Source organism: Trichomycterus rosablanca, chromosome 4, assembly GCF_030014385.1.
Source record: "Trichomycterus rosablanca isolate fTriRos1 chromosome 4, fTriRos1.hap1, whole genome shotgun sequence".
In the NCBI taxonomy this organism is placed as follows: domain Eukaryota; kingdom Metazoa; phylum Chordata; class Actinopteri; order Siluriformes; family Trichomycteridae; genus Trichomycterus; species Trichomycterus rosablanca.
The window spans coordinates 45,283,295-45,300,624 of record NC_085991.1 but is presented as its reverse complement, the minus strand read 5'-3'; the positions used below and the strand labels follow the sequence as shown (position 1 = coordinate 45,300,624).

At 41.6% G+C, this 17,330-nt stretch overlaps 2 protein-coding genes across 3 annotated transcripts in view; one reads left to right on the top strand and one right to left on the bottom strand.

Moving 5' to 3' along the window:
* Positions 1-4,929: 4,929 nt before the first annotated feature.
* The window catches only part of LOC134312446 (insulin-like growth factor-binding protein 3), a 47,805-nt gene continuing 35,404 nt past the window's right edge, over positions 4,930-17,330 (bottom strand). Inside the window, exon 4 of the mRNA XM_062994400.1 lies at positions 4,930-5,344. Coding sequence (XP_062850470.1) covers positions 5,336-5,344 — 9 coding nt within the window. The 3' untranslated portion in view covers positions 4,930-5,335. The remainder of the gene's footprint in view (positions 5,345-17,330) is intronic.
* igfbp1b (insulin-like growth factor binding protein 1b) lies at positions 12,730-17,153 on the top strand. Of its 2 annotated transcripts, XM_062994397.1 has the most exons (4): positions 12,730-13,125; positions 13,213-13,340; positions 15,033-15,161; positions 15,565-17,153. In XM_062994397.1, exons 1-4 carry the CDS (start codon positions 12,795-12,797, stop codon positions 15,688-15,690), a joined length of 714 nt encoding a protein of 237 aa, XP_062850467.1. In that variant the 5' UTR covers positions 12,730-12,794; the 3' UTR covers positions 15,691-17,153. The 2 variants fall into 2 exon arrangements, with proteins under 2 accessions (XP_062850467.1, XP_062850466.1); XM_062994396.1 differs by having other exon boundaries at positions 12,730-13,340.

Here is a 17,330-nt window from a genome sequence, read left to right as displayed (position 1 = left end):
CTGGATTTATAACATATATAAAGTACTTAAAAAGCTCTAGATTTTAACACTACAACTTGGCTACTTTTTAGCTAAGCTACCAGCATTGCCATATTTTCCACTGCTATTGCCCAATAAAAGTAATTTAACCTAGTAATCTTTGCTAAGCATTACCTTAGATTGGCAGATGTGATGTTTTCTAACCCATTTATGTATACAATCAGATGTGTATCTGATTGACATGGTTCACTCTGGTAATCTAATTTAAAATAACCATAGTGGATGTTATTAGAGTTAACATTAAGATTATCATTTTGTTTGAGTATTTTAACAAAACATTTTTACATTTTTAGTCATCCTAAACTAGTAACAAGAAACATGCGTTCGAGATTCTGACAGCTTTACTTCTAGCAATATCTAGCAATATTGTGTCCAAGCAAGCCACTGGCTATGAACTGCAGTGAACTACATTTACAGACCTTATGACACCAACCATTGTGACACAAACCCCTTAGATCTGTGTGTGTGTTAAGGTGTGAATGTGTGTATGTCTACCCTGAGATAGACTGGCACCCTGTCCAGGGTGTTTCTGTGTGCCTGGTGCCTATTGAGAGCTGGGCTCCAGCACCCACCGCAACTCTGATTTAAATCAGCTGTATAGAAAGTGAGTGAGTGAGAGTGAGCTCTGGACTGCAGACAAGTAGGCCAGTCTAGCACCTCAACTGTCTTACAAAAAAGGTACTTCCATAAATCTGTACAGCAGCTTGATCTGTTTTTCACTTTCCCCTCCAGCATCATGTACTTCCTGCACACTATAGTGGAAGAGGATGAAGCAGAAGCCTTCGCGCAGAAAGCTCTGCCTGCCCCGGAGCCTCCCGAACATCCACCACAACCTTCACCTCCAAAGTCAAGGAATGTGGCTAACTCAAAGTGTAAAAAAACTACCTTAGATTACCTTGAGAAAAAAGAGAAGCCAAGGCATGGTAACTTTCAATCCAACACAGCTTTGGTTGGCATGGCCCTGGATGTTCAGAAGAAACTAAAAAAGGTGTATGACAAACCAGATAAGAGACAAACCTCCTCAAAGAGGAGTCCTAGAAGATCAAGCTCCCCAACACCAAAAGTTTCTAGAAGACAAGATACCTCAACTCCAAAAACTACTAGGAAACGAAAGTCCTTGACACCGAGAAATGCTAGAAGACAGAGTGCCTCACCCAGAGGCTCTAAAAGTCAGGAAACCTCAACTCCAAAAAGCTCTAGGAGAAGGAGCTCCTTGGCCCTAGGAGGTTCAGGAAGCCAGGGCTCTCCGATAGCCTCTAGTAGTACATTGAAAGGCTCTAGAAGACGAAGTTCACAAAGCCGGGAAAGCTTTATAAGAAAGAGCTCTACAGCACTGGAAGATTTTAATCCAAGTTTTTTAACAATGTTGAATTCTAAAAGAAACAGCTTCTCAACACCTGAAAGATCCGCCGACTTACTTTCCCCACCAACACGCCTCGTATTGAGGAGTCGCTCACCTCAGTCGCTCAGTGCCAGAGGTAAATCAAAGGTAAGAGCAGTGTTTGTACATGGTCTACATCTATGTTGTGCATACTGGAAATACTGTGTTCACAGTTTAGCAGTTTAGGTCCATGTGTTTGATGAGATAAAGAGTGCCTAAATACAAGCTGCACCTCTGAGTACAGATACCAATCAATGGAAAGGGGCCACAACAGGGCACCCAGTGTTTCCCAATGAAACTGGACCAGCCACAAAAAATCAGTAGACCAGGATGAAGCTTCCTTTGTACGGCCTTGTTGGTAGATCTTGTAATGCATTCTTTTTGTATTGATTTACTATTTTTGTTATTGCTTTAGCTTGTCTAATTCACTAACTAGTTAGATAAAATTGATCTTCCAGAACCAAGTATGCTTGATGTCAGTGCTTTTTGGTTATATATTTTAAGTCCAACAGAGATGCTGCACACGCACTATGCAACTCTTAGTGTTAATAACAATGCTGAGAAGGGTTAAACACCAAATAATACCTACTCAGTGTTGATCCTGTGGTGGCGTTTTTATGTAAATAGACCACTAGAGGGCGTCTAGCAATGTGCATTAGTACATACACCGAAGCCATAACATTAAAACCACCTCCTTGTTTCTACGCTCACTGTCCATTTTATCAGCTCCACTTACCATATAAAAGCACTTTGTAGTTCTACAATTACTGACTGTAGTCCATCTGTTTCTCTGCATGCTTTCTTAGCCCACTTTCACCCTGTTCTCCAATGGTCAGGACTCTCCCAGGACCATTACACAGCAGGTATTATTTAGGTGGTGGGTCATTCTCAGCACTGCAGTGACACAGACATGGTCGTGGTGTGCTGGTATGAGTGGATCAGACACAGCAGCACTGATGGACTTTTTAAACACCTCACTGTCACTGCTGGACTGAGAATAATCCACCAACCAAAAATATCCAGCCAACAGCGCCCCGTGGGCAGCGTTCTGTGACCACAGATGAAGGTCTAGAAGATGACCAACTCAAACAGCAGCAATAGATGAGTGATCGTCTCTGACTTTACATCTGCAAGGTGGACCAACTAGGTAGGAGTGTCTAATAGTAGTAGTAGTAGTAGTAGAACTTTATTGTCACTATAAATTGCAACAGGTACAATTACAGCGAAATTAGCCATCAACCCGTCCAGAACATTCAATATGACAAGGGGGGAGACAGGACAGCAAGACAGGATAAGAAACAAGAAATGATAACACATTGGGAGAGTAGGAGATAAAAAAAACCAGCAACCAGATTGTGCTCCCTGAGGAGCACACTATGGTAACACGAAAAAAAGCCCCTTACAGCACACAAGCACATGTAAACATAAAAACATAACATAGTCACACAACCAGCCACGGGTTAGGGATGTGGGGATTGGAAAAGTAACCAACTACGACAAGCAGCCATCCGGCAATTCGCAGCCATAACCAGCGCGCGCTGCAGACCCGTCCTGCCGTATTGGTGGGATTAAGCTAAGAGTGGAGACGTTGGGTTGGGGGTTGGGGCAGCTCTTCATTCCTGTAAGCAAAAAGTCTGTACAAAGTTCACGATAAGATGGCGTATTACAGCCGTTGCTACCCAGAATGAAAAACAGTCAGAGAGAGCAAGAGCCAGTGAACAGTGTGGACAGTGAGTTTAAAAACTCCAGCAGCACTGCAGTATTTGATCCACTCATACCAGCACAACACACACTAACACACCACCACCATGTCATTGTCAGTGCAGTGCTGAGAATGATCCACCACCCAAATAATACCTGCTCTGTGGTGGTCCTGTGGCGGTCCTGACCATTGAAAAACAGGGTGAAAGCAGGCTAAAAAGATATGTAGAGAAACAGATGGACTACAGTCAGTAATTGTAGAACTACAAAGTGCTTCTATATGGTTAGGGGAGCTGATAAAATGGACAGTGAGTGTAGAAACAAGGAGGTGGTTTTAATGTTACTGCTGATCGGTGTATGAGATAACATGAGGTGTAACAAATGCATAGGAAACTAAATATACAGTATATTTTCTTAGACGACTTCATTGATGGGTGCTGGTAGAAAACTTCAGTCTTCTGCAGTTGAACATCTTTTCATGAATTCTGCAGAGGAAGAGGAAGAGGTTTCAAAACCCCAACCAAGACAACCTAAAAAGAGACAACCTAAAAAGAGACAACCTATGGGATTTCCAGAAGAAAATGTAGCGCCAAAAGCCAAGCGGCATCGACGGAGACAAAGACAACCTGTAGAGGTGTGTGACATGAAATCCATGTTGTGTACTTTTCTACCTATCTATGTATTTACAGAAACTCCAGTGTCCTGCACAGAGCCTTGGTCTCAGCCCCACTGAACAGCTTTAAAATGAACTGGAATGTCAATTGAATTGAATTCTTGACCAATTCTTGATCAGTGCCCAGACACTACAAATGCTCTTTTGAATGAATGGGCACACATTTCCACATACAGATTTTCGTTCCTCTGAGAAGCCTTCTCAAAAAACAGAAATGGTATGTCCAACAAGCTGATGGTCAGGTGTCCCAATACATTTGGCCGTATGGTGTGTGAATGCATCATCCTGTTACAGAACGTCAGTGTAATACTCCACCTGTCCACCAGATGTCTTCCTGTCCAGAATTTCGACCAGCATTCCACTCACCACAAACGCCTGCAGTTTAATTCTGGCTACATGTTTAGGGCTCCTGTGTGTAAATGCTTGTTTATATTTTTTTGGAAAGTGTACTTAATAACTCAAGGTTTTTTTTTTTTAATCTTTGCCTGTTTTTTCGACTCTTTTTATGTTATGCCTTGGTACGTGTCTACTTATGTATCTTTGTTTAACTGCTAGATATTTTAGACATTAAGTATTAAGTAGTTTAATAAAAGCCTGCACATGGATCCACATTAATTACCAGTCATAGTCTTACAAAAGACTTCATCAAATGACATGAATTTAAAGTGTATTTATAAGCTAAAGTCAGCAATGACAATCCTTTAAGACTCGTTCTTAATAATCTCTCACAAAGTCCTCAGTTGTGGACCTGGTTTAGGTATTTACAGGGACTGTGTTATTGTGGAGCTTTTATAGCCACAAGGGGGTGCAGGGGGGCAACTCGATAATGATGCCTATGGTGATATCCAGATCTAGGGTTGAATTTACTTCATAAGGTCAAAAGTGTAACATAATTATAACAAATAAATATGCCTGAAATATCAGAACTTAATAATTAGAATTGGTGTCCAAATGTTGTTAGCCATCTAGTGTAAACAAGACCCACAGCAGTAGGAGTTTGTTTCCATGCACGTGTAGCTGATACATTATTAATGTGTACATTTCTGCTTCTTTATTGCCATACAGCAGCATAAATTAATTTGTTTGTATGTATTTTATTTGGAGGGCTCAGATCACCGTGTATGGTTGTCTCCCTGTTATAAAATAAAGCCATTTGTAATTCTGAACTTAAAAGTACAATACAGAGGCTGCTCAGGTGGCGCAGCGGTAAAGACACACGCTGTTCACCAGAGCTGAGATGTCGGCTCTGCCTGCCGGCTGAGGCTGAGCGGCCACATGAACAACGAATGGGCACTCTCTCTCAGACTAGTGTGATTACGACCTCTGCTGGCTGGTTGGTGGCGCCTGCACGGAGATGGAAAAGGAGGGCGGTAGAGGGTGTGGCTCCCTGTACACAGCGCTGTACTGCACTGCATTCGTCAAGTGTAGGTGATAAGATGTTCGATTGCTGTGCACGTGTCGGAGGGGGTGTGGAGCAGCCTCGTCCTCCCCAATCAGGAGCAGGGACCAGCAATAGTGAGAGATCGATGGACAGGCAGAAATTAGATACGCTAAAATGGGAGAAAAAGGGGAGAAAAAAGAAATGTACAATACATATAAAAACTGTGTTTATTTGTGCTTTGTCTTAATAATCTTTAAACCTTTGTAATAACCAAGACAGTTACATTAGGCGTGGGCATTAGCTAATTTGTAGGAGTTTTTGTTCATACAGGACGATCTTCCAGCCCCCCAGTGGGTCATCAATCTGATGTTCGACATTGAAGACGCCACCAAGCATGAGCTGACAGTGGAGTAAAGGTCTTCAGGGTACAACATCCAGAAAGTTAAACGTACGGAAAAGCATGTGACTTTTAACATGGCCATGACATAGGATGTCAGTTCATGTGACGGTAAGAGCTTGATTGTAAAACAGCTCAGATCACAGAATAGGAAACTCATTTATTTATTCATTTATATATTTATATGACATTATTCTGGTCAGAGTTGCTGTGGGCCTGTTGTCAGCTTTTGTCAGCTAATAACTGAAGCCCAGTGATTGGCTGATGCCTTGAGCAGGGTGTCTTCCTGCCTTGTGTTAGTATTTACTGAATCTGTTGATTGATTACTTAACTCAGCAGTGAAAACAACAAATGGCCAGCACTGTCCAGTTCTAACTTGCTGCACTTACACAAGGCAGAGAGAGAAAATCATACAGATAGAAGAAATTATTTACTTTTTAACATCATCACTGAACTGTTTTCTTTGTTCTTGCACAATCTCTGGCTGTAAGATGGGGGTGTAGTGTTAATCATTTGCTTGCCATATGTAATAGATAAATATACACTGATCAGCCATAACATTAAAACCACCTCCTTGTTTCTACACCCACTGTCCATTTTATCAGCCCCACTTACCATATAGAAGCACTTTGTAGTTCAACAATTACCGACTGTAGTCCATCTACTTCTCTACATACCTTTTTAGCCTGCTTTCACCCTGTTCTTCAATTGTCAGGACCCCCAGAGAGTAAGTATTAATTAGGTGGTGGATCATTCTCAGCACTGCAGTGACACTGACATGGTGGTGGTGTGTTAGTGTGTGTTGTGCTGGTATGAGTGGATCAGACACAGGAGCGCTGCTGGAGTTTTTAAATACTGTGTACACTCACTGTCCACTCTATTAGACACTCCTACCTAGTTGGTCCACCTTGTAGATGTAAACTCAGAGACAATCGCTCATCTATTGCTGCTGTTTGAGTTGGCCATCTTCTAGACCTTCATCAGTGGTCACAGGATGCTGCCCATGGGACGCTGTTGGCTGGATATTTTTGGTTGGTGGAATATTCTCAAACCAGCAGTGACAGTGAGGTGTTTAAAAATCAGCGCTGTTTCTTATCCACTCATACCAGCACAACACACACTAACACACTACCACCATGTCAGTGTCACTGCAGTGCTGAGAATGATCCACCACCCAAATAGTCTAGTGTGGTGGTCCTGGGAGAGTCCTGACCATTGAAGAACAGCATGAAAGGGGGCTAACAAAGCATGCAGAGAAACAGATGGACTACAGTCAGTAATTGTAGAACTACAAAGTGCTTCTATATGGTAAGTGGAGCTGAAAAAATGGACAGTGTGTGTAGAAACAAGGGGGTGGTTTTAATGTTATGTCTGAGCAGTGTATTAATGCCATAGAACTTACTTTACTAAACACTAACCAATGGAAATCTTTATTATCTTAATCTCTTGTGATTTTCAGTGAGTTTTATGATCATGCAGAAAGTAACTGAGTAAATGCTGTAGATGTTGTTTGTAGAAAATAGGTAAGATTAATACTACACCAGGATGCCGCGTAATTACCAGCGCTGACAAACATGTTGTGACTGAAGCAAACCTCGGAAGAATCTGTCCTGTTACACAATAGAGAGATAAGCTTGTTTGTGTGACCCATGCCATGGATGAGAGCAAAGAGTCCAATGTCTGATAAATGTAAATTCTATGTTATGTATTACCATAACAAAACAGTGAATATACCAAAAAAAAGTTGGGACACTTGAAAAAATGTAAATAAAAATAATCAGTGTATTGTTTTATTTTTTTTTAATAAATAAAGGTCATTAGCAATAACCAAGTTAATTATTATTTATTTATAAATTCAGTCAGTTATGTAGTTAGATAACTAGTTCGTTTTTATTGAGAATCTTTGTAAAATTACATAAAAAACAAGAATTTGTGATTTATAAATTCTCTCGAACTATTATTTAACAAACAAAATACTTCCCATGTTTTTACAGACCAACTTTATTGTATTTTTTAGATGTAAACAAATTTAGAATTTTCTGCCTGCAACACAGGTTTTTGCCCATTTCTGTATTAAACAGGACTTAAGTTGCATAACAGGGGCGGACTGTGTCAAGTAATGCCGCTTAGGTGGCGCAACGGTAAAAACGCACGCTGAAACCAGAGCTGGGATCTCGAATACATTGTATCGGCTGAGCACCCACATGAACAACGATTGGCCTGTTGTTCAGATGGGCGGGACTAAGCCGGATAGGGGACTCTCTCTGTCAGACTGGTGCAATTACGACCTCTGCTGGCTGATTAGAGGCACCTACACAGATACCCCTTTTCCACCAACGCGGCACGGAGCCCGTTCCGGTTCCCGAACTTGATTTTGAACCGGTTCCACGTGTTTCTACCGGAAAAAAGAGGTTCCAGACAGTGAACTAGCGGGCCAATCTGGCATCACAGAATACTTGGTTTTTCAGCCCGAACCGTGACGTCCGTCAGTAGGCGTGTCATGTTGTACAGCATAGCACATTAGCAACAATGGCGTCGGCTGGTGTCTCATATGGAGCTTAATGCTGCATTTTTATCTTTTAAGCTTCACCTGATTACATTTTGAGCCAGTTTACCGCTGATATTTTCAAAGCGCCTTTAAAAAGGTGAATTGTGTGATATTACGAGATAAAAGTGACCCGGACAGAACGGAAAACGCTTGCGTGAAGCGTGAAGCTTTTTCAACTCCCCGAGCTGCATAAACACCACACGTGTACATCCAGCTAAACACAGATACATGTGGTATTTTAGACTGGATTTGATGTTTATTTCACACAGATGGATGTTCGTGTTGTGGAACTTTAATGATGTTTCACCGCTCAAGTCGAGTGCTGAGCAAATCGGCTATTTGCGCCGAGAGTCGCGGTGAAAGTGAAGCGCAAAACTCCTCTCACGTCAATAAACTAAAGAAAGCAACAACTGAGACAAACACGTTACGTCTTCTTATCACCGAGTTAGATCGATGCTTTTTACATAAAAGCAAACATCTGTAACAGCAGCACAAATGCTCGCACATAATCCACACACTCCGTCATGTTATTACTTCTCTTAACTCTTAGTAAGTAACGCCCACCGCTGATGACGCAGGCTTGGTTCTCAAAAACTGGTGGAAACGCGCATCGGTTCTCTACAGAACATCAAGGTTCAGAGAAACCTGAACAGAACTGGTTCAAGAACCATGGTTTTTTTGGTGGAAAAGGGGTAAGAGATGAGGAAAGAGTGCTCTTAGGGTGTGTCTCTCCGTAAACAATGCTAGGTGGCACAACACTCGTCAATGTGTGGGTGATAAGATGCATACAGCTTGCTGCCCACGTGTCAGAGGGGGCGTGGGTTAGCTTCGATCTCCTCGGTCAGAGCAGGGATCGGCATAGGCAGAGAGGAAGTATGATGCAATTGGGCAATAAAAAAAAAAACTGATGACAGTTTTTCAAAGAAATCTGTGCCAGTGTGGCTATATTTATTACAGAAGCATGATGGTTTCTCATTTTACATTTACATTTTCGGCATTTAGCAGACGCTTTTATCCAAAGTGACTTACAGTACTGTGACAGTATATTGTCTAAGCAGGGTGGCACGGTGGCACGGTGGCTAAGTGGGTAGCACTCTCGCCTCACAGCAAGAAGGTCCTGGGTTCAATCCCCAGGTAGGGCGGTCCGGGTCCTTTCTGTGTGGAGTTTGCATGTTCTCCCTGTGTCTGTGTGGGTTTCGTCCGGGAGCTCCGGTTTCCTCCCACAGTCCAAAGACGTGCAAGTGAGGTGAATTGGAGATACTAAATTGTCCATGACTGTGTTCGATATAACCTTGTGAACTGATGAATCTTGTGTAATGAGTAACTACCGTTCCTGTCATGAATATAACCAAAGTGTAAAACATGACGTTAAAATCCCAATAAACAAACAACGGGACTCGAACAGCAGCGGTCTTTCGATTACTAGCCCAGTACCTTAACCACTAGGCCACAACTGCCTAGTGCCATCTAAGGGCTTGGAGGTCACACATATTTAACAGTGGTTTCCTACATGGACTGAGATTTTATCAGATTCCCTGAATCTTTTTACAGTATTTACAAGAACTTGTGAAACTCCTAAATGTATTGCAGTTATGCACTGGGAATGCTCTTTTTGGCCTAATGGACAAGTTTGGCATGAATAGAATACATTTACATTTTCGGCATTTAGCAGATGCTTTTATCCAAAGCCACTTATAATGACAGCATATTGTCTAAGCAATTGAGGGTTAAGAGCCTTGCTCAAGGGCCCAACAGTGGCAACCTGGCAGTGATAGGGCTTGAACCAGCGACCTTTCGATTACTAGTCCACTACCTTAAACACTAGGCTACAACTGCCCTGATGTTATAATAGAATAGAATAGAATGCCTTAATTTGTCATATATACATATACACAGATCAGCCATAACATTAAAACCACCTTCTTGTTTCTACACTCACTGTCCATTTTATCAGCTCCACTTACCATATAGAAGGACTTTGTAGTTCTACAAGTACTGACTGTAGTCCATCAGTTTCTCTACATACTTTTTTAGCCTGCTTTCACCCTGTTCTTCAATGGTCAGGACCCCCACAAGACCACCACAGACCAGGTATTATTTAGATGGTGGATGATTCTCAGCACTGCAGTGACAATGACATGGTGGTGGTGTGTTAGTGTGTGTTGTGCTGGTATGAGTGGATCAGACACAGCAGTGCTGCTGGAGTATTTAAATACCGTGTCCACTCACTGTCCACTCTATTAGACACTCCTACCTAGTTGTTTCACCTTGTAGATGTAAAGTCAGAGACGATTGCTCATCTATTGCTGCTGTTTGAGTTGGTCATCTTCTAGACCATCATCAGTGGTCACAGGACGCTGCCCATGGGGTGCTGTTGGCTGGATATTTTTGGTTGGTGGACCATTCTCAGTCCAGCAGTAACATTGAGGTGTTTAAAAACTCCATCAGCGCTGCTGTGTCTTATCCACTCATACTAGCACAACACACACTAACACACCACCACCATGTCAGTTTTACTGCAGTGCTGGGAATGATCCACCATCCAAATAATACCTGCTCTGTGGTGGTCCTGTGGTGGTCCTGACCATTGAAGAACAGCATGAAATGGGGCTAACAAAGCATGCAGAGAAACAGATGGACTACAGTCAGTAATTGTAGAACTTGAATTTGATGCCTGAAACAATAAATGTGTTATGTTTATCTTTTACACTTTTGGTATTTAGCAGACACTCTTACAGAAGTGCTTCCTCAGTAAACATTTCTTAACTCTAGTAAGGAGACCGTCTTCTAAGAAGACAAATTTGCTGGAACCCCGTTAGAGGAAAGACGTGGAAAACATTTCTTTTCATGGAAAGATAGATTTGTTAGAAAAGCAAAGTTTGTTTCCATTTAAGCACTTAGCAAAAATTTGGAATTACTGCTCACGGCTGTTTTGCAATGTTTAAACATTCATAGCATGTTTTGGATCTACATTTACTTACTGTAGCCCATTTGTTTGCTCTGTACATGTCATCTGAAGTGCTTGAGTGGTGCAGTGATAAAATATGCTCACCCACCACCACTTTTTGAGATTTTGGGTTTGAATCTCAGCAGTGCTGTTGGATTTACACAATTCACTACCTGGATGTTAGAACAAAGAAGAGCCTTGATGTACACTGGTAAGCCATAACAATAAAACCACCTCCTTGTTTCTACACTCACTGTCCATTTTATCAGCTCCACTTACCATATAGAAGCACTTTGTAGTTCTACAGTTACTGACTGTAGTCCATCTGTTTCTCTGCATGCTTTTTTTTTTTAACCTTTTTTTACTCTGTTCTTCAATAAATCAGAACATCCACAGAGCAGGTATTATATAATGACATGGTGGTGGTGTGTTAGTGTGTGTTGCTGCTGGAGTTTTTAAATACCATGTCCACTTACTGTCCACTCTATTAGACACTCCTGCCTAGTTGGTCCACCTTGTAGATGTAAAGTCAGAGACGATCGCTCGTCTATTGCTGCTGTTTGAGTTGGTCATCTTCTAGACCTTCATCAGTGGTCACAGGACGCTGCCCACGGGGTGCTGTTGGCTGGATATTTTTGGTTGATGGATTATTCTCAGTCTAGCAGTGACAGTGAGGTGTTTAAAAACTCCAGCAGCGCTGCTGTGTCTGATCCACTCATACCAGCACACCACACACTAACACACCACCACCATGTCAGTGTCACTGCAGTGCTAAGAATGATCCACCACCTAAATAATACCTACTCTCTAGAGGTCCTGTGGGGGTCCTGACCATTGAAGAACAGCATGAAAGGGGGCTAACAAAGCATGCAGAGAAACAGATGATCTACAGTCAGTAATTGTAGAACTACAAAGTGCTTCTATATGGTTAGTGGAGCTGATAAAAGGGACAATGTGTGTAGAAACAAGGAAACAGAAAAGGAGATATTGGGTCTACTTTGGGGGTTATTAGCAAGCAGCATTGTTTTAAATTACACGTGGGCAGCGGTAGGATGCCACTGGAGGAGAGGCAGTGCTATTAAATCAATATTAACATTCCATCTTTTTAGTATTTAAAATAGTGGTAATCTAGTGGGTTGAGCTTTGAGCTATCAATTGAAAAGTTGTCGGTTCGAACCCTGGCTCTGCTGTGTGACCACTCTAGGACCCTCGAGCAAGCCCCTCGGCTGACCCTGTAAGGTGTAAGATTTAGTTTGGTAGTTGCTTTATACTCCTCTGTTAAGCATCCTGCCTAGACATCATGAAAACTGTGCCAGCTAACTGCTCTCTTCCCTAATGACCCCTGTGAAAGTTTACTTTTGGATTGCACCATATTTGTATAGTAGGTTACAGTAACAACATTCCTGGCTGTGTAGTAAATAAAGTCTCAAAGGCCAGAGAAGAGAAGCACGGACCCTCGTTAAGGGTGGCACCGGGCACCCGTCATACCAACTGTGTAAATATTGACGCGCATTTCAAACGCACCGCAGCTTCCAATCTACGCAAAAGGGCCAAAACAGCTGTATTTTCGTGACGAAGAATAAAGTGACAAAGGGGGTGAAATATTAACCCCTGGTAAGGTCACGACACAGTCGCTATAAAAACAAGGCGCTTCGGTGGCCAAGTCCAAAACTGCGAGGTCTCACTTGACTCAGATCGTTAAACTTCAGCTCGTTTAGCTCAGTGCAATGCGCGGATTACAGCTGTTCTTCTGCTTCGTGTCCGTCCTCTCTCCAGCTGCTCTCTCTCCTCTCCTGGTACCGGAGCCGATCCGGTGCGCACCGTGCACTGCGGAGAAACTCAGCGCGTGTCCGACTGCACCGACCGGATGTCTGCTGATGCGGGAACCGGGCTGCGGCTGCTGTCCGACCTGCGCGCTGTCCAGAGGAGCTTCGTGCGGGGTTTATACGGCGCACTGCGCGCCCGGACTGCGCTGCACACCCAGGGACGGAGACACGCACCCGCTCCACTCGCTCACCCGCGGACACGGAGTGTGCACTGACGACCACGCTGCCCAAGGTGCGTGGCAGAATTTCGCATTAGCAGGTCAGAGTGAAGATGAACGCGTGCAGAACCCGATGCTAAATCATAACCGTGTGCTTTCAGAGGACGATGAGGAGGAGTACAGTTCCTCCCTACATCACCTGCTGGCCCTGGATAAAGCCGGAGATCCAGAGGCGCATGAGGGCATCAGGGCTAAAGTGAACGCCATTAAGAGAAAGCTGGTGCAACTGGTAAGAATCCCAGTTTGGTTCAAATAAATAACAAGATTTCCCCTTTTGCCCAAATTAAGCCTTTCATAGTATCAAACTATTCGAGATATTTAAGACAAATCGTGATCTTTTGAGATTTACATCCAAAAGTACCTTCATCCATATCAGGGTCGCGGTGGGTATGCCACCAAACGGTAAAACTGAGCACACGGTCTCGACAGGGCGCCAATCACAGATTACCACACACACATTTTCTAATTAATTCATTATACGTGTTTGTGTGGCTTTCCTCCTGGTACTCAGTTTTTTCTCCCCCTCCCCAAAATATGTTGCTTAAATCATTTTTGACTATTTTTGTATTGCTTTTTTTTTTTTTTTACCCACCACCACCCCCCCTCTTTGGGGGACCAATTAAACTTTATTATTGTTAATGCAAAGTACTAAAGTGTGGTCATTACGCAGAGGGAAGATATACATAACATATAATAAGGAGACAATAATATAAGCAAAATAATGAACAAACAGAAAAAAGGGGGTTGAGAGCGGAGTGTAAAAGTGTATTGCTATTAAATAAATATGATCATTCCAGCTTTCTTGGTATATAAAATAGTGGTAACCTAGTGGGTAGAGCTTTGGGCTATCACTGGGAAGGTGGTTGGTTTGAATCCTGGCTCTGCCATGCTGTTGCCCCATTGACTCCAGCAGTGCTGTACAATAGCCGACCCTGTGACCACAGTTTCCAAACAAGCTGGCAAGCTGGAATATTTAGACAAACGAATTTCATTGTACTGTAGATGTATACATGACAAATAAAGGCATTATTATTATAATTATTATTATTATTTAAAAAATGGCAGTGCAGTATAGCACACGTTGCACTCAGTCTGCTCATATGGACTTTGACAAGTGTGGTTCAGTGTGTCAGTGTCAGTGTGGTTCTCCACAAGGAAGTCCGGTTTCATGTCACAACCCAGAAATATTCCAGTAGGTGGATTCTAAATTGCCTCTAAGTTAGAAAGTTGATTTATGAATGTCTGATGCGATGGATTGGCACCATGTTCAGTGTATAGTTGACTTGCGCATAGTATTTCTGTGTAGCCTTCTAAGTATCCCTAAATCAGTATGAACTGGTTAATAAATATTCATAAATAAATTTGAAAATATGTATCAATTAAATTAATAAAAATACTGCAATATAATAAAACTAAAGCCTCAAAGTGTAGGTCGTTGTGGGCTGAAATGAAAACCCAGGCTGTAATTTTAAGCTTTTGCCCATGGGGGGCAGTGTTGTAAAACCGGTTTGTTTAAATCGTTGCGAATTTAACTTCAAGGCAATGGACGGGGTGCTGCCAGTGAAAAGGTACCTTGTAATTAATTTACGATACACCATATAGCCAAAAGTATGTGGACACCTGACCATAAGCTTGTTGGACTTCACATTTTTAAACCATTTACAAGTAGAGTTGGTTGGTCCTCTCTTTGTGGCTTAAACAGCCTTCCAACTCAATAATCAGGAGGGGTAGCCACATACCTTGGCCATATGGTGTTCAAAACTGGACCTTAAGGCTAATTATGGGGTGTATTTTACAGTGGGGAACAAAAATAAACCTTATTAGAACTGGGGACCTATAAACTCAGCAACTAAGAGGCATTTCACTTAGTCTTTATTATTCTGCTAAAGTGTCTAAATTCCCACCCCTGATTTTTCTCCAGGGTCCCTGTCACACTGAGCTGCACTCTGCACTGGACACCATCACAGCTTCCCAACAGGCTCTGGGTGAGAATTTTGCCTCGTTCTACCTTCCCAACTGCGACAAACACGGCTTCTACAAGTCCAAACAGGTGAGCTTTAATGTAATGACGTACTACTATGTATGAAAACAGTGCTTTTGGTTTAATGTGTTCTCCAGGAGGGCGGGAGCTCCGGTTCCCTCCCACAGTCCAAAAACATGCGCCCAGGTTAATTGGAGTCACTGAATTGTCCTATAGGTTAACGGTTGTGTGTTTGTGTGTGTATGTGTGTCTGCCCTGCGATGGACTGGCGCCCCATCCAGGGTGTTACTGTGTGCCTTGCGCCCATTGAAAAGCTGGGATAGGCTCCAGCACCACCCGCAACCCTAACTGGATAAGCGGTTAAGAAAGTGATTGAGTGTTCTCCAGGATCCATAGCTGACATGTTTGTCCTAATATAATACGATGTGGTGAATGTCTCTCTTTCTCTGTCTTTCTTTTTCGACACATTTAGTGTGAGACGTCTCTTGTCGGCCAGCCAGCTCGCTGTTGGTGTGTTTCAGCCTGGAACGGGAAGAGAATCACAGGTTCCAGTGATGTGCCTGAGGATGCCCTCTGCCATCAAGAGGTCACTCATTGATGCATTTTGTCTTTTTTTTTTTCTTATAACCAAGCACTTTTCTTAATAGGTACCAGTCAAATGTTCCCTTAGTGTAAAAATGTAATATATTCTTATCATGGGGACGTTTGGTCACTACAGTTATATGTATAACTACATTTACACACGTCACACACAGGCGCCTACAAAAATCTACATTTATTGTTGTTTTTGCTATATCACTATGTATTTATTCATCTGTTTGTTATATGTTAATTTACTATTATTAGTCTTTGTTAGAATATTTATACAGTATATATTTGTGTCAATGTAGAACATTTACACACATTTTTAGTGTATTTTTTTCCTTTTTTATTTAAATAACTCCATATCTGCACAGTCAACACAACAGACAGGAGTTGTACAATTGTACAAATGTGTTCTGGCAATTTCCTCGAATATTAAGCGCAACCTGGGTCCATGTTACTCCTCATGCCAATTCTAATGCTTGGTATAAATCAGCTTTATCATTTAGTTGCTTAATGATTTAGGCCACCTGATTTGTGCAAACGTACATCTTCAACCTGCTACATTCACGTGTTTATCTGACCCATTGCTGCCCCTAGAAAGAACAGGCCTAAATTCTTTCCACTTACATGGAATTGATCACAGATGTTTTGAAGTAGATCACATAGATTACAGATCAGGACCATTTGCAACTCAGGTATTTCAGTCCTGACTTCAGTTTTCTTGTGCTATTTCTTTAACACTATTTCCGTCCAGCAGGATATCAAGTAATTATACAGTTTTAAAAAGCCAGATATTCTTTCTGATGGTTGTACAGCAGGGTTTTTTTAAACCATTAATCTAGATCAGGCCTCTGCCATGCTGCTATTAACTTGAGTCGCAAAGCATTTAGCCAGTACATGCCAAACTTTTATGCATGAAAAGGTTAAAACAGAAAACAGAAAGGGGTGTGTAAATTGGTGTTACTGGTTTGCATGTCCGCAGTTCAAATGGTGTTAATACACTCATAGTGGTAAAAAACACACTAAAGCCTACTGTCAGTACTCGTAACCCATCCTACTCTATTTCCTAAATAAGAAATTATTTAATTCATAGTCTAGTGTTTAATAATAATGCTAGGAATATAGTCCCATCAACCCAAGTTTTCCTACATTTACTAAATGCAGAATAATATCTCTGGATTAGAGAACTCAGCAGTACATTGATTTACAAGCCTTTGTGCAACTTTCTTGTGGGAACTTATATATAATATTTAATATATTGTATCTTTCACTGACACTTCATTGTAATCCTAAACATTACATGCTGCTACAGTTCATCTACCTGTTTTTCTATATTTTATCTATATATGCATTCATATATTTACTTTGTATTTTGTTTATGTTTGAGTAAATGTTGAAATGTACAATTCACAATTCAGTATATATTCCTATTACTTATCATTTGTATGTATTCTTTTAATAAAATGAATGATTATATATGTGTTGAATTTGGTTTGTTCTGTGTCAGAACATCAGGTCTTCCTGATTTTTTCCCGATTTTTTAAACTAAAATTGAAGACAAATTATGACATGAAATTATGTTTCCTTTTTTATTACTAATTAAAATTAGTAATTTTATTACTGTATTTGTGATTACCTTATATTTATCTAAAT